Below are 18,335 nucleotides of genomic sequence, written 5' to 3'. Positions count from 1 at the left end.
ATAAATTGTCGAGCGATGCGTCGTGAAATATTGTAAAAAGGTTCTTTTTTCCTTCCGTGTGAAACGGGATGTAACGAAGCGAGTAATACAAGATACGTAAACTGAATTCACGGCGGCCGGGCTGAATTACCCAGGAACCCGTCGTGATTGCGCGACGCGCGCGACCCTAAAAGTTAAATTAGATCTCACCCCCGGGGGATGAAGAATTTGCTCACGTGGACCGCGAGTCGCTGGTAAAGAAACTCGTCGAGTTATTACCGCCATAATCTAGCGCACTAAAAGTTCCCGCTCTCCCTTGGGGTACGAAATAAAGCTTACGAATGGACACGTGCACGTCGTAACGTTCGGAATGATCCTCGGAGGGTGCATTTACATACATTACTAAGTGCTTTTTATCGTACTTTCTTCGAAAAATCGTCCGTCCGTCCATCCGTTCGTTCGTCTTTCTCGCGCTTCGATCGTCTCATTATGACACACGCCGTCGAACAACTTTAAACGCCGATGACGTATTTCCGGCACAATATCACGGGGAACGTGTCGATGAAATTAAACGAAAATGGTTTTATACGTCAATTAATGCACGCGATAATGAGATCGCGAGATTCCATCATTAATTGTCTCCAATTAGCAATACGGGGCGCGGGCCAACGATGATATTTAATTGCACGTGGAGACGGCGGGCCAAGTTCTTTGCGGACCGATGCGTAAAATGTACATTTATAATTTAATTTAATCCACGGGAAGCGATGAAGAATAACGATCGCTGCACCGGACTATCCGAGCACTGCAAGAGACGGCTGCGTTTCCGCCAGAGTTTCCACAATTACGAGCAACGGCGAGCGAGCAGGCGGATAGTTAAATAAGAGGATCTTTCCAAGTAATGGCAGATAACCAAAGCGCGAAGTTTGCGAGCGCGGAGTTACCAGCGACGGACGCTGGAGTCGTCTGTCACCTCCCTCCCCCTCTCCTCCGAAACTTCTTCCCGCTAATGGCACCGCGTGGCGTGAAGCGGGAGTTGGGTGTCGCGTACTTTATGAAACGACATCACGACGCTTAACGTCAGCGGAGCTCGTTAATCGAGCAAGAAATCATCTAATTCCATTTGAGCGGGCACATTCCCGGAAACAGCAGCCGCAAGAAGGAGCGTCGCCGCCGCGGATCTCTCGTGATTCGCTTTGCATTGTTCGAAACCAAATGGCACGATTGCTCCTCGATAATTAATTCGATACATGTGTGAAATTGTCACATGAGACGCGCAGCTACTATACATCCATTAGCTGTGCCATTAGATTCTAAGAGATACGTTATATTTTCTCGATAAAATCGAACAATTTTCTAGTAAGAAAAACTAGGCAGGAAAAGATTGCTCTTCAGATTCAATGTATTCTTCTTTTCATCTGAAAAGAAATTTCTTAATCTCATTTTTTAAGAACTTCAGCAGCCTGACTTAGTACAAAACTTGATGAAGAAAGAAACTTTTTACACCAATTTAAGATAATAAGATAAATCGCTATGAGAAGCTATAAAGAGAAGCAGAGAACAATTGCTTGTTTATGAATCAATGCTCGAAAATATAATTTTATTAATAAATTACGGATTACACCGAAAAATAGCGTCCTTGTTCGCTTCTTATAGGTCATATATTTTATATATTATATATTACACTGGTAATGCTCTTCTTCGTTTTGATTTTAAAATCTCAACAGCTAATTAAGCGTTGCTTATTGTTAGCCGAGTGCGCTAGGATTTTGAGATTACGCTGTACATGTTATCTTAATGAAGCACTTACCGTTTACCGGCGAAACTGGTGTCCTTCGTCTTTTGGCGGGATAATGAGGCGGATTATGGATTCGGAAGTTTGCCAGGCAAGTGATTTTCATGGAATGAAATACGCACAGATACGAGACGATTCTCGTTTGAATCTCTTCCATCGTTTATTTCTATTCACAGTCAATAAATTAACACTTATCATTGGAAATCATTATGAGAACCGAGAGACGATGAGAATTGTGTGTGTATGTGTGTGACCATCTATAAACCCCGCAATTAATCAATAAATACAAAATCAGCTTATAAAAAGGTACGACGATGCGCGCTAATTCGCGGCCGCGATTCGCCGTTCTCTCTAGATCTGTTGTGTCCTTTCATCGTTTTTTTTTTTTTTTTCTTTTATTACTTTATGTACATTATATTCGTTAATCACGCGAGAAGAATGGACTAGACCGCTACGTAAACGCTTAATTTCATTCGGCCCTAAACGCCGCGCTTCGTGGCGTGTTCTCGATCGACGAATATTAAATTTATCTAAGCGATCGCGCTTCGCCGTTTCGGGGGGGGGGAGGGGGAGATCGTGCAAGGCAACGCCATAGGCCTTCCTTCGTCAACGAACCTCGCTTCTCTCCCTTAAGGTACGCTTAAATTATCTATTTCGATTACTGCGTCTTGGGTCTACGATTAGATTGATTTTTACTTTACATCAAATGCTGCGTAATTTTCTTTCTCCCGAGCTAAATAAAATCACTATCGTGTCTATTCGTACTCTCATAAACTCGTTACTAAATTTAACATCGCGTCGTCCCCTCTCGCCTTTAACTTTTTTTCTATCTCTCTCCTCTTCTTTCGCATACATGCACACACGCACATGCACACATATGCACGCGCGCGCGAGCACGCACGCACGCACGCACGCACGCACGCACACACACACACGCGCGCGCGCGCGCGCGCTTATGTACACGCACACTCAATTTTCAATCATCCCTCTCATCCTTCCTCGCTGTTTCAACCCTCCCTTTTAATAACAGCCACTTCACTCATTCTCTGCACATGTTGGTACTCTCGATGGAACGGATAAACTAGCAGACATCACCGGAATCGACGTACCGTTTATCGGAAACGTCCTCCCGGCGCCTCTCCTTCGAATCGTCGGATCATCGCACAAACTCGATAAAAAAAGTGCCCGCTGATGGAGCTTACGCGCGGGCGGGACGCGACGTAAATCTCGATATTGCGAAACTTCGGTCTCGGCACGAAAATCGCACGCTGCGGCCGCGATCGAGCGTTAATCGCATTAATCAATCTCGACGTCGATGGAAGCAACTTGCGACTACTCGTTCGGTCTAATCACAGCCGATTTCCGGGCCGATCGGGTATCCCCTCCTAAAAATTCGCTCCTCGTGGTGCGATCGCGTAGCGCGATGACGTTGCAGAAGAAGCACGCTCTACGTTACGTGGATGGCGATTATTTGTGTAAAAAGTGTACGCGTGTGTCGTTCGAAATATTTTCGATAGGCCGTTATCGCGATAGCATACTTTAGATATGATAAACACTCAAGTTAGCTTATAATTTCAAACTCCCATATCGATCGCTCTCGTACGAAGGTATCCGCATGATTGACTCTCACGTCCAATGCATGTCGATTCATGCCATGAAATTTATTCGCTCGTATTCCTACGAAGATGTATCGAACACTCTTGCCGATCGTTATCTTCCGATCATCTAAAATGGTTGAAACCGTGAGTGTCAATTGCTTTTTCAGATACTTTTTCGATTAATTTGTCAATATGAGACCTTGGCGTTTATCGTAATATGACATCGCGATAAACTCTCTAATATCACCGTTCGCTTCCGCATGCTGTCCGCCGATATTGTTTCGATCGTTCGTTCGCGGCGGGCGCGCGTTTCTCTCGTGTACTTTGTTTAATTTGTTTTTCTCCTATTTTAATTAATAATACGCTCTTCGCTGCGTCTCGTAACAGCTAAAATTATTACTTACGATTTATTATTATCCATCGGGCTTCCCGTCTCCTCCCCGTACATCTGTTCTCGCAGCCCATTTCTCTGATTGCGCTCCCGCGTCTCATAAATTCATCTATGATTTTACACTATACAAGAGATGTACATAAGATCCAACGGTACGATATAATGTGTACATATCGCATATGTCTATATTGTATAGTCTATAGTCTTGAGTTTTGGCAAACGGGCAAGGTCAATACAAAACATCGTTTAGTCCTACGCGTAATATTATTTATGTACATACAAAATCTCTGTAACTTTCAACGTTTTCCTCCCGTGGCGTGGTCAATATACACACATGTACATGGTTTACCATCGTGTCGAAGAACTGGCGTGTCGCATCGACGATGGGGGATTGTCGGTCGTTAAACAGTAAGCAAAGTCCGAGTGACAAATGCGGCGTTAATCGGCGCCGTTATATGAAAACTTCCGGGGTTCTCGCTACTCTCTCGTACAAAATTATACATGCGAACAACGGTGGAAAGTAAGAAGGAGATATTTCCTCGCGAGAGTCGACGCGCTCGAGTGTCGGGCTTTATTGAAAAGTGGCGTAAATCAGCTAAGTAAGTGAAAAACGCTCGTAAGGCATTCTGTGATAATCCGCATTTCTCTATTATTTAAGATGGATCCTCACGAGTTCGCGCGCCGTATTGTATAAGCGAAAAATTGTCTCAAGTGTCTTAGGACGATTCGTAAAAACTGTCTCGTTTGCGTACGCTTATACGCACTCGCCTTTTAGCGACGAGATTGAACGAACGGTACAAAAAAGCGAGTCCAAAATATATACGAGATAAGAGATCGTCGTTAAACGAGACGAGAACTCGATAACGCTGTGGCAGTTTTTTGACGAACGCTCGTCGGGCGAACTATATAGCAGTTGAAATGATTAATCGCGAGGTCGTCCCGCACAAAGATGAAACCGATAGATAATATCGAACGCGAAATCAAAACTAACGGACGCATAACGTTATATTGGATCTTCGTTCGTGTTTCCGTTTTTTCCTTTCTTTTCTTCTATTTTTTTACAGTTATTGTACGTAATGGATCGCGACGACGAATCGCGCGACGCAAATGACGATCGCCGGCCGTTGTTTCCTCTTCTTTTTTTCTACTTATTCGACTTTAATCGATCGTTATATTGCTACCATATCACATAGTATTCGCTTATTATTATTAATTACACGGTTATACGTAGGCGCGATGTGACTTGGCGGTTTCGAGATTCCGAGAGCTCATTCGAGATGCATCTTGTTCGGACCGAACGCGGACGTAAACGCGAAGAAACTTCGCCGATGCTCCGGGGAGCCCTTGTTACAACTGCCAGAATTTCGTTGAATTCTTACCTCAGTTCTTCCCATCGCGCATCCAAAGACACGGAGTAACGAAATGTTCCTCCCGACGTTAATATTGGGAAGATGTTACATCGAGAGACATTAGAATTTCCATTCGCGCCCGTGACAGGAATTATCAAACAAAGTGAGACCCTCGGTACTTTACCAACAACAGTAACAGGAAATGAGATATTGCTTTTGCGATATATTTTAAATCGATATTGAGCGCGCGATAATTGTAACGAGCGAACATAGCGGCAACTGTCAACTTATTACCTATCGTTAGCGATTTCCTTAAAATTCTTTCTTTAATTCTGCGTCATCCAAAATGGAAGAAACATCTTATTGCCAAGTACGCTCGTCAGGATCGTAATTATTCGGGAATATTGTATTTGCCGTTCGATATAAAGTGTTTGAGATATTCATTAATCCCGACAATGCTCAAATATCTCGTGGGCGAATCGTAGGCACCGTAGCCTGAAGACGATCATGATCGTGTAATCCTTTGAATTAAGGCCGCTCCATTGCCGCTTAATTGTGCGATTCCCTTATTTCCGTAACTCTTACCTTTGACCTAAAGTCGCGCCGTGATTCGCCGGCTTACCGGCGATTTGTTGCTGCTTTCCTCATTGATAGCTACCTTCGTTGCCATGACTCTTACCGCTTTGAGAAGTCGGCGACGCTCTGGTGAAACTACCAAAGTTCTTGGTCGGCGAGTCCGATGCGGCGCTCGCGGTAGCAAGTACTTTGTCCCTGGGCGGAGGCGCTGAACTAATGCTGGACGAGCTGACACCGGAGTCACTGGACTTTTCGCTGAGGCAACCGCGCTGGCTGAGGCTCGTGACATTGCCGGTGCCCTCAAGGCCGAGGTCGTTACTACCACCAACCATGTACTTGACCATGCCGCTCAGTTTCTGAGCGCCCTCGCAGGCGTCCTCGATCACCACCGTCTCGCCGAAATTGCCCCTCTTCGCGATGTATCGCACGTTGCCACCCCGCAGTAGCGGCGACTTCTCGAACTGGTTTTCTTTCTGGCCGGCTACCGAGCTGGAGATCGGTATATTGGGATGAAAATCGTCCTTCGTATCGGTCAGACCACCGTCCGTAGCGCCAGTACTGCTGTTGGTGTTCTTCGCGACCGCCGTTGCGTTATCCAGATTGTTCTCCCTCGACAACTTCGACGACGTCGTGGTCGATTCCGGACTGATGGTCCGTCGACTGGTTGTATTCTTGTGCGCGTCGTAACAGCCGGAATCTCGTGGGAATTGGCGTCGGTTAAACGGGGAACAGTGGCCGGACGTCTGGCCGGAGGTTAAGACCAAACGACTGACCTCGTCGCCCTCTGAACTCGAGGCCAAGTCACCCTCGCTACCCGCTGTAACAGGTGAGGATGCACGCATGCGTGAGATTTCGTGGTCGATTCAGTGAGTTTATTAGTAGTTATTAATTATTCTGACTTGAATATAAATCCAAAAAATATACGTAAATATATATATATCAATATATATTATTACATTCGTACGGTAATTATATTTACAACGCTCCTTCTCCAAATATTTTTATTAAAACAAAGCAAGTAAAAACAGATGAAAAAGTTAAAAATAAAAGTTCAATAAAATAAAAAAAATAAAAAAATAAAATTAAAATTACAAAACTTATTTTCATATTCTGCAATTTTTAAAAATTTTAGTAATTTAAAGTTATACTCTTAATCTCCTTTGTATTTAAGTAATGAAAGAGCTATCCCATTTATATGAAATTACAACGCGATTTTAAAGATGTATAACTTGTATTAATTGTAACATGATATATGCAGTAAGACAAATAGCAACGATGATGAAAAGGGCTTTGGGGAGACGTGAATAATACATATGTAGCCGCTGCGTTCAGTATACTCACACTGAAGACACTCGTGTAGGAGTTGCACGGCGGTGAGTATCTTGGCACGATGCTCGGGTTGATGTATACGCAAATAGTCCAGATCCGCCGCCTCTAACTCCCTGAAGAGCTCCAGATCCTCGTATCCGTTCAGCACAAAAACTGGAATATGTTCCTGCGCGAGCGTAACATTCATCTTTGAGACGATACTTTCATCTTAACGGAGCTTTAAGTTCACTTGTACAATGAAACGCGCTCGCAGTTTAATACACTCCGAAGAAGCTTACGGAATTCTTATCAAATTATTCTTAAGAAGCTTACGGAATTCCCGTCTCAGCAACATTTCTCATACTGTGATTGGAAAACGTCGAACTAAACGTTACATCTTCGTGATTTGAATAATGCAGTGAAATTAATATAATCTTAAATAATGAAAAGTAAATTTCAGACAGAGCGAATTAAAAGTTTTTTTTTTATATTCCGTTAATTCTTTCCGTTAATGAATTCTTTTTTTCTATTTAATCGACTTTTGTAATTCGTATGTAAAAAAATTTGTTCTTTGCAAAATGCATGTCTCGATATGACGAGATTATCTTTAAGGGATAGGACGAAAGTTCTCTTTCTCTCAGTGAGCTCAATTTAGTACGAAAAGCACGATAATTATGACAAAGTTCGCTTCAAAGAATCCAAAGCATCTCGCGATCTCTTAGATGTTCAATAATCAAACATTTCAGACGAACTGTACAGTTATGCGAGATTTAACGACGGTCTCGAGCAATCAGCCGGAAAGAGGATACTTTGGATCTTCATCCGCTGATATAATTCTCACAGAGGGCTATTCGGGCTTCAATTAAGTGTATACCGGGACGCTGAAAAGACGCACACGAATCTGAGACGCTCATTAAACGATCGATTATAGCGGCTTAATTAAGTGGCACGGCTTCCTGAATCGGAAACGACGTTTCCGGTACAGCGACTCCTCGCCCTATCATTTCGTCCCATCCCTTCCTGTCGCTTCCGTACCTTCGACTCTGGAGGCTCTGCGAGACACGCCTCTTGACAGTGAATCACGATCAAGTCTAATCTGTCGCCGAATTGCGAGACTATACATAATATTCAAGGGGATTACTGGGTGTGCTTTTACTTGTGCAATTTATGATAAATTTAGAGTCAATTCTTTAATCTAAAAAGAATTGCAAGCACAATTGATTATAAACATTTCTAACATGCAATACGCGAAATGTTATTATAATTAATATTGTTAAATCTTAAATAAATAATAATTTAAGATTTATAATATAGAATTAAGACTTGAATAAAATTGCTGTTAAAAAAAAATAAAGTTAAAACTAATATCTTGTTTTCCATTTAGATTCTTGAAATTTATTAATCCCATAGTAATAGCAATAGTAGTAATGAAAGTGGATATATCATATCATCTCTAGACGTCACTTAGATCTAAAGAGTTCCTCTGTGACGTTCGCTAAGTTGTCAGTTCCAGCCTAGTGCTATGTACCAAACTGGGACTAACTTTACGTACGAGTCCATTGCTCAACTTCTTTTTTCCTTAAGTGTAATGCAGTTGTAATAAGAGCTCTGAGTTTAGTACGCCCTTAGATTACTATTAGGCTTGATACAGCCTTAGATCCTTAAGCTTATACAGTTCTAGTTCCTTAAGCCTTAATACAGTTCTAGTCCTTTAAGACTGGCACAGCTCTAGGTTTCTAGGCTTTGATGCAGTCTCAGAAAATACATGTAGGTCGGGACCCGTTGATTATAAATCAACCGTTTTCACACGGAGCTACGCGCCACTTTTATTAATCCTATAGCTTTGGTATAAAAACAATTGCCAATTTTGGTAATTTAATTTTTAATATTATATAATATTTGCAATTGGAAAGACATACGATGCTCTTTTGGAACATATTCCGTACACAGTGAATATTGGATGTAAATCAGAAAAAAAATGAACGACCAAAAGGAGGTAACCAAAAGGAAATACCAGGACGTATAACAGGTGAAGATAAAAATAAGCAAGGAGACAAAGAGCGAAAAACGGAGAGAGAGAGAGAGAGAGAGAGAAAGAGACGAATAGAAAAGAGGAAATCGAACAAAAAAGACTCGTCACGGTCTGTGGGACCTGCAAGTTGTATAAGATATAAGCTAGAAAGCTGATGCGATAGTGAGGGAGCACGCGAGAGAAGGGATAACGGGGAACGGGAATATTAGTGTGATAGGGACATCGAATAAAGAAATATATAAAAGCAAGTTCTCTACTTTACATTCGACGCCATGCAAATGCGAATCAGTTTGTTCGAGCCGCGGCGAGATATCGCTCTCGCTCTCTTGCTCTCTCTACCTGAAGATTCATTCTCTGCAAGAGCTCTTGAACGGAACCCGGCTTCTGCCTGTATCTTTGACCCCATTTGCCCCGCTCCGGTTCCCCCCGCCTGGGCACCCTGTCGTTCAGTATCTCGACGTTTATGAACTTGAAGTGGCCTATCCTGTTGTGCACGACGCCCTTCCACAATCCGCTCTTGTTCATTTGTACCACATCGATTACGTCCCCCTTCTGAAACAACGTTGCCACGCGAGTATTCGTAAGAGAAACCCTTTCGTCATGATACGTTCGACCAAATCGCGCGTTATTAAGTTTCCTTTTAGATGGTTTAAAAAACAGTAGCCAACAAAATACGCGAAAGAGGATGACACACGGATTTCATTGAAAATATTTCTAGTCAAATTAATTAAAAATAATGAATAGTAGAAAGCATGTCATAGGTACATTACCAATTATACAAGTTGTACTTGCGAATAATTGCGAATTTGTTAACGTTTACGGAATTTTGCATGAAATTTCGATCGCAGATTATCACAAAGACGAACCTTGAACTTTAATGCGTCCTTGTCGTAAGGACTGGGCGTGTAATCCACCATTGCCCTCGCTCGACATAGGACGGGGCCGATGGACGTCGGGCTGACGGCATCCCTATCCTCACAGGATATCGAGCTGTGATTGCTTCCCGCGCGTACCAAAGCCTGCGTGCTCGAACCGCTACCGCTCGGCAGGCTCTCGACGCTGCTCGCACTGCACGGAAACGCCTCCGAGGACGCGCGATCTTGGCGCAGCCTCGAGATCTTTCGTTGCACGTCGTGCCTTAAATTCCTAGCGCGGCCTGCGATACCCACCCTGGCGTCGCCCTCGAGCAGGGCGCTGGCCTCCGACTGGAAATTTTAATTGAGTTTTGGAGAACATCGGGGTCGTACCGTGCCCGGAATACGTGCTCTATCGAATGCACTGGGAAAGGCGCGGCATCGCGCCGATGGCGCGTTAATTAAATCGAGGAGCTATGTGAAATAGGGATCTCCATTGGCCGAGCCGTTTTCAATAATGCATTTATGGCGTCCTGGAATGTGACACGATAGAGAGTTGCGCGCAGAGCGATGCCTGACGTGAAAAGTATATCATCTTGATCGGATCTTGGAGAATCGATTTATTTACATTAAACAATAGCACTAATTAGACAAACGTAACACATCATCACGAGATAATTGCAGTTATCGTGGTTTGCTAATTACCGAACCGTTGGATACATATTTATCTCTGTTAATTGTCCTCTTCACAAAATGTATTCATCGCATAACTCCTCGAGTTTTCAGAAATGAGACTGATAACTTGCATAAAATTTTTGTTGTGTTCAACGCATGCATTTGCATTGAAAACGATCGTGAGATATCTTGATAGAAGCGAATTATTCTCATTCCCAATTCAATACGCTGACGTCAATCTATCAGTGGAATAAATCAACGTGTTGCAGTTGTATAATTCGTTAATGGTGCGGTGCTGGGTATTTTTCACAATATTGAGACACTATTCGAAAGCATGCTGTATTAATGAAGCGGAATAGGTAAATGGTGCGAGCGTGAAACCCTCAGAGGAAATCAATGTGCGTTCGAAATAAGAATGAAGACGGAGTGCGCCAATTTCGTTTGCGTAAATTGCCATGCAATCCTATCTGTGAAAACGACGTGATCCTCTATACATATATACGACCGTATTTCCCACTGGCTTACATAATCGCAATAAAACGACGTCACAGTAATGTTATGCCGTTATCCCGTTATCAACGGGAGATTGTATATTACACGTCGTTGTTATAAGCGACACGTTTATCAAGTGATAGACATGCTCATTATGACCAAAGCCCGTACTTATGGTAGACAATCAACGACGTAACTGCTTTAATGCAAATACGAATCAGTTGTCGGATAAGATCGATAAACTCGGTTTTGCATTATCGATATTAAACATTGTAGTACTTAGTCACGATTCAATCAAATATTACGATAAGATTTTGCAATAAATATTTATGGAATATAAGTACTTTCACATCCAATCGATTTCTCAATCCTTTTTTTCATCTTCCATGTGAAAATCATATCGTTAAATTACTCGATTATTAATAACGGCAGAGAAATTTATTGTATCTGTGTTTTAAAGGCCATACACGCTTTTCCTTCAAGATCTACCATTTTCTTATCTCTCGAGATAAAAAAAAACATTTCATAATACTTTTAGTTTATTTAATGCGAAGAAACACGGAGAGTCACTTTTCTATGAACAAGAATGAAGGAAAGCACAATACTTCGTGATTCTACTAATCGTCCATCAGTGACAGTTGTGTGTACAGACATATTTTTCTTAGTTATTGTGCTATTTGGACACGTTGCCTGTATCTATTCGTATAATAGTGACTGATAGTACGCCATGCATCTGAGTATACGCGCAGAAATGGCAAAGAAGTAAAAGTGCGAACGGAAAAAATAGAAATAGAATCTGGACGTTTCCTCGAAGGACTACTCTCATACATTACGTACTGTATGCACGGCGGCCGAGTGTTGACTCTCGAGTTCTTCTTGATCCTCATAGTCGCTACTCTGGCTCGGCGACAGTCCCTCCTCGCCGCTACTCCGACTCTAAAACGTTGACACCTCGCAAAGACAGTTCTAATGGCGAAATATGAAAGGAGGAAGCGGGCACACTATGATGGATCTAATAGCGCGCGGATGCTGTTAGACAGGGCGCGATGATTACGGGCATATCGCTAGGTAATATTGGACACGAGACCGCCACCGGTGGTAGAGCAGGTGTAAGAGGCACAGAGGCATGAAGATACAGTATCCAATATCAAAAATATTATACCGTACGTGCAAACGCGAGAGTCACTTCGAAAATATTTTTACAATGTGCAATCATTTAGTTTATATATAGAAATAATTAGACAAAATATGTACAATTTTTTATAGTTCAAGAATAATTTTCCTAGAATAAGAGACAGCCTTTGAGCTAAAAGTATGAGGTACTCTCACGAGGGACAAGCTTTGTGAAGTTTGTTAATCTTTTTTTTTTACTTGTTTTTAACGAATGCCTACAATTCTTAAGACACATCGAATGTTTTTATTTGCTTCCATTCTCAAGAAAAACTTGCATTTGAATGCACTTCGTTAATTGAGAGTGCTTAATACTTTCGGCTAAAGCTGTATATATATTATTGTTCATGCCTCTTAAGATTCCATTATTTATTTCTCTCAATTATATCACAATTTCGCAAATAACTGCAAGGTAAAATAATTTATATGTTATGCATAGACAGGACCAATCTTTCTGTTTATATTCGTTAATATTAAATTGCCTTTAAAATATTTTGGAATTGCATAATTCATTGAATGTTTGGAATATAATTGCGAATATAATTAATATAAATGTTCGTTAAATATTAAATATAAATGCGTTTAATCTTCCTTTCGAGGTAACTTTCGCGATAAACTAAATAGTAGCAGCAAATATACATGAGTCAGGGGTTAAGTATATAAGTGTTACACACGACGTGTTAACCACGTTATACACTCGGTATATTAAGAGGGGGAGAGGAGATTGCGTGTTACATGAGAAAATAAATAGCGTATGCAGGCTACGCCGGTTTAGATGGGTTAGTGATATACTTAATATTGGCGTGTCAGTGTGTGAGTATTATTTATACACATAGAGGCTGTCAGTGCTGTGTAGGCGTCAGAGCAGGAAATGAGGCACCCTTATTCTGGTGCTCTGATCAGATTATGAGGTTTTCCAGTTTTTGTTTAAACGTCAAGCACGATTATTATAATGTTGCACGCCCAACTATCACGATTCAACTACAGTAAGGATATAAATGAAATATATGGACGTGTATGTAAAGCGCAAAAGGGGTCATGCTTCGTCAAAATTTTTAAAGGTGTCATTTTCCATTTTTTTATCTTTCAATTATATTATCGTTTCAATTATTTTTCATTATATTATTAAAAATCAATGTTAAATTATAAAAAAATTAGAAATCTGAAATAATCAATCTCTTCATTATAAATTTGAAAAAATTAAATATTTTTAATTTTTTTAAATATTTTTAATTGATCAGTACTTTTAGATGCAAATTAGTTGCAATAAGCTACAATATTTATGATTACATATAAACATTGATCGACGAAAAGGAAGGGAAAAGAATTATTAAGAAAGCAAACATTTCCTGACAATTCAAACAAGACGCTGATAAATGCTGAGGCTCTATCGAGGAAGTGGTATCCGATCGTTATCAAGTTTGCGAAGTCGACGAAGAATAACGTTTGCTCGGCGGACGAGGAAACTGGTAGATTCGACGTGATTTCAACGCAACCACCGCACCGTCGCGCTCGATTCCTTGCAAACAATCCGTAAATCTCGCGGATTTCTCTTTGTTCGCCCGTCCGACAGATGGATCGAGTGGCTCTCGGCGTTTAGATCACCGAGGCAAAACGCCGGAAACTGACCGGAGAACGGCAGCATCTTTCTCAAACCGTAGCAGCCGTTACGTGCAACGATCGCCACGATGCGGTTTCCTCCGTGAGAGAATCCCGCGATCCGACACGCGCGAGATAAGCTGAACGAAAAATCTATATTCACGAATGCGAGTATCCTCACATCTGCTGCGTCTAATCAGCCGGGATTAGATGCTCTCTCGTCTTCCAGTTCCAAAGATCCCCGGTATACATAATGTAACGGAATGTCGGGTGCGTAAATCGCGCGCCAGACAAGCGTACACAGGTGGGTTAGTAGTATGGAAACTGGGCCTGGGTGTATGCCTGCGGGAGAGGTGATAGGGTGTGAGAGCTACGTCATCCATAGATTCGACAGATACGAACATATCTGGGAACCGGGCGGCGTTGCGCGTTGCTTTGTGGTGACGTTGCGTCGGTGACGGTGTTGGTAACGGTCGTGCTAGTGGCGGCGGGGTGACGCTGATTAGGTCGGGGTGAGACCGAGTGGTGATGTTCGTGATGATGGCGATGGTTGTGACGGTGCTCGTGGTGATGCTCCGGCCGATCGGGATGGCGACCGCCCACCGGAGGCTGGTCGCTCCTACTCGTGTCCACCGACACAGTCGACAGTCTCGAGCTCACACTCTGCAGCCCCAAAATTAAATAAATCACGCCGTGACGTACGCCCGCGAGAAGATAGGCGTCGACCTTTCCCCTCCAACCCCCGTTGTACGCCCATGGGATCGTATCCGAGCGGATTGTATCTGCGCGCTTCTCACGGGGGAGATCGAACTTGGGCGCGAGGGCTAAGGGAACCCGACAGTACCCGTGTCCTCTACATGGTGCGCTTATCGCAACGCAGTAACCTAATGTAATTTCTCTATGGAGTGACGGATAAATCTAACGGGATTTATCCAGACTGGATTCGGTCCTTCGGTCCTTCGCCTCGTCACAATAACATTATCCGCGTCTTAACGAGGTTCGTGACTTACTTGGGGCACGGTGATTCGGTAATTTCGAGCGGCGGAATTATGGGGCGGGGCAGCATGTGTCGTTTTGTTCATTTTGTCAAGGCTAGTTAACCACGCTACCCCTGAGCGTGAATAAGAAATTGCAAAAACGCACCATAAAAATATATCAACGAGCTTTATGGTTTAAAACACTGGCTGGCTGATTACTTAACAGATAAAAAAATATTCCGCCGCCTATACTATAATCTTAGAGCGTGTAAGGTATAATTTGATAGTACTAACAGCAAAGGAAATTCTGCTAGAGCACGATAATGTTTGTATTGCAACGTGTACAAAGTGACGCGCGTGATAGTTGCTCGAATTGTCGCTCGACGACGATGGACTTACCTGCACGTCGCTACTCGCGTAATCTCCGCTCTCACGAGAAGCTCTCGAATGTGTTAAAGGTATGATCGTCGGCGGATTATTGTGACCCTGAGGAACGATGAGACCTCGCATCGTCGACGTCGCACCTTTTCTCGAGCGATCGCGCGGCAAACTGATATCGCCGGCTGTTCGAAGAGAGATCACACCCTCGCCTCGATTCTCCGGCTTCATATTCAGCGTGAAACATACCCTGATATTCGATTGTATTATTTAATTGTAATGGAAAGATCCAAGTTTTTTTTTCATGATTCACAACTACTATGCTTAGATCTGACAATACACTGTCAGATGATCGTATCAGAATTAAATTTGTGTCTGCGATAATAATGCAGAGGATTCAGATTTATATTTTTAATTGCAAAAACGTTACCTTCCGTTCTGAATAGTCGCGGTAGGTACCGGGCCGCCGCTAGCTCCCATAAGAAAATCCTCGGGATCCGACTCGTAAGGTGGTTCGTCGTACCAATGACCGCCTGGTCCGGGACCTAAACCACCTGCACCTCCGCATCGCGCGTCTTCGTCGTACATGTACGTATCATCTGCGAATGATTTTTTTATGTTTTGTTTTCTGATTTATTGGGAACATTGGGACTTGTAATTTCAATTAAAATGATGTAAAACATTATTTTTTTTTTATATACTTTTTGTATATATAGCATTTAAATTTTGCAAAAGTTCAGGCAACAGAAGAATAATTTCGATTATTTTAAATTGAAAATTATTGGAAGATAACATTAACAAGAGAAAAATATTCTTTATTCAAAAATATTATAAAAAGTCATTAAACAATTAACATTGCAAAATTTTAAAAACTCTTAATGGATAATTGAATGTTTGAGTATCACATTTTAACAGTATACCACAACCTCGGAAATATGCTAATAATTATAGAATCAGATATCAAATATTAATCAAGAATGAGTTAAATTACATTTAATGATGATGGACTTAAGAATTTAGATCCTCTTTTAGTGTAGAAACTTGGAAATGACAAGAGTGCATATGATTATGTGCAGAGAGAGAGAGAGAGAGAGAGAGAGAGAGAGAGAGAGAGAGAGAGCGCGCGCGCGCAAAGAGAGGGTTTGGTAAATGAAGATGGCGGGTACTAACAATAACGAGATTAGTTCGCGTACGCGAAAGGTTTCCCGACGCAACCGTGCCATAGCAGCTTTGTGAATAGGAAATAAAACCATCGCAGTGATGATAAATTGACAATAAAGAGCATAAATCATATTCTATTCATGCTGAAATATACGAAATACCATTAGCTCTGCGCACATTGTAATTATAATATATTCTTAATTATTCTCATTATATAAATTCATACGTTATTAGTTTTACAAGTACTTCTTTGTTTCATTATTTAACTTCAAATTTGTTTTGAAAATTTCCTGGATATTTTTAATAAAATATAAATAAATATTAAATTATACAAAACGACGAGCTTACACTAAAATTACATTTATTTTCTTTTGCTTTGAACAATACAATAATAATAATAAAGTTAAAAGTAATATAAAAACTGTAATGTAACATAAATACATGATTAACAAGCTTTATCGTTTGAAAATAATAATAGATAATAAATAGAAAATAAATAAAAAATGAATAATATTTATACTCTATACATTTAATAACCATAATCTTCAAATGTAATCAAATAATTTTTTAACTTATATTTCAACAATTTTCTTTAGTCACAATATAAATCATATAATCTTCTTACAATTGATCCTTTCAGAGAGCATTTCTTAATACATTTCAATTTGTATTGTTGCTCATAATTTATTCCATCTTCTTTTTAACATTCAATGTTAATTGGACAAACCATGTATCAAAAGCTTCTTCTTTCCTCTTTTTCCATGCGAAGCGCCTTTTTGAGGCGTAGATAGCATTCCGGTGCGCCTTCACTTTATCGTAAAAAGCTGCTGAGGCTACGGGGAGCGAGATTTCGTGGAAAAAGACTACGAGGGGAGCCATCAGGAAACGAATGCTCAAAATGAGTCTCGCGAGAGTGAGCAGCTACACATACGAGGTGTCAGGCATTTGGGAGTCGATTCTCATACCGGCTGGCACGTGCAAGTTTTGTTCAACGCGCACGCACACGGTCGCATCGTCGCGCTCCGCGCGCGCACACATACGCGCTCATACGTACACGAAGAGGGTGTAAGAGAGGGCGGGTTATAGGTCGTGGAGAGACGAGGCGACAACTAGCTGGAGGTTAGTCCTTGATGTACTTACCTCCAGGGAGCTGACCCCGTCCGTCTCGTCCTAGCTGCATTAAACCCTGCCGGATATCCCTCAGTATCTGAAACAGCACAATGTCGATGTCGTGAGTAAACGTTTATTCGTCATTGTGATTAAAACTGCGGCTATTAGCCGCGTTCGCTCTGGTGTTTGCATGCCGTGGGATTGCTTTCGTCGATTTCACCGATTTATCGTCTCGCGAGTATCGGTGACGAGCTCTTGAAAAATTGATCGCGGAATACTCTCCGCGGAACACTAAATCGCCGATTTGAAAATCGTACTAGGACAAATTGATTTTATATTATGGAAAATTTTTCCCTCTTATTATTTGCCTAATGAAAAATGAAAGAAAGATATCGATTCTCGGGCCGCCCGTTAAAGACGCGTTTCTACGTATTCTGGAAAATTATATTGTACGAAGGTATATGATGATTCGCATGATTAAATGAAAATGATGGTCCGATATAATCGATACAGAAGAGAACTCATTATCTGGAATCTCTCATTACGCAGGAATACTTGCAGGTTGATTTTTCCCGTCTTCTTGTTAGATCAAGTTTACAAAATTTAAGTGCAATAATCAGGTTTAATCCTCGAAGAAGTCCCCCACGCGCCCATGTAACTATTAAATCTATAAAATGTTATTTAAATAGGTCCGACAGGATCTTCTGTAACTCTATAGTGCAGCCAAGTATCGCTTCTACGCAAATTGTGTTTCTACGTAAGTAGCTAATTGAAGTAATGGCGCGCCTAAGGACTGAATTTCATGCTGGGAGATGCCCTGCCACCAGTAGCGTAATCACGTGTAATCTAAACGGTATTACCGGGAACTTACATGCGCGGGTTCTTTCACGA

The 18,335-nt window shown here is 41.6% G+C and overlaps 1 protein-coding gene and 1 long non-coding RNA gene across 6 annotated transcripts in view; one reads left to right on the top strand and one right to left on the bottom strand.

The window, feature by feature from the left end:
* The window catches only part of LOC120358136, a 286,272-nt gene that overhangs the window by 14,418 nt on the left and 253,519 nt on the right, over positions 1-18,335 (top strand). The window lies entirely within an intron of this gene.
* LOC105193913 (SAM and SH3 domain-containing protein 1) overlaps positions 1,910-18,335 on the bottom strand; it is a 324,915-nt gene continuing 308,489 nt past the window's right edge. Inside the window, exons 8-16 of one of the 4 annotated variants that reach the window (XM_026130583.2) lie at positions 17,475-17,541; positions 15,604-15,772; positions 15,195-15,423; positions 14,221-14,481; positions 11,887-11,985; positions 9,895-10,233; positions 9,368-9,580; positions 7,030-7,183; positions 1,910-6,505 (exon numbers count right to left, since the gene is read on the bottom strand). In XM_026130583.2, the coding sequence (XP_025986368.1) occupies positions 5,757-6,505; positions 7,030-7,183; positions 9,368-9,580; positions 9,895-10,233; positions 11,887-11,985; positions 14,221-14,481; positions 15,195-15,423; positions 15,604-15,772; positions 17,475-17,541 (2,280 nt within the window). In that variant the 3' untranslated portion in view covers positions 1,910-5,756. The remainder of the gene's footprint in view (positions 6,506-7,029; positions 7,184-9,367; positions 9,581-9,894; positions 10,234-11,886; positions 11,986-14,220; positions 14,482-15,194; positions 15,424-15,603; positions 15,773-17,474; positions 17,542-18,335) is intronic. The other 3 variants (XM_026130584.2, XM_026130585.2, XM_026130586.2) reach the window with 3 other exon arrangements.

Source organism: Solenopsis invicta, chromosome 6 (genome assembly GCF_016802725.1).
Source record: "Solenopsis invicta isolate M01_SB chromosome 6, UNIL_Sinv_3.0, whole genome shotgun sequence".
Lineage (NCBI taxonomy): Eukaryota > Metazoa > Arthropoda > Insecta > Hymenoptera > Formicidae > Solenopsis > Solenopsis invicta.
Note: the sequence above shows the minus strand (reverse complement) of the source record. Positions and strands in the feature narration are given on the sequence as shown.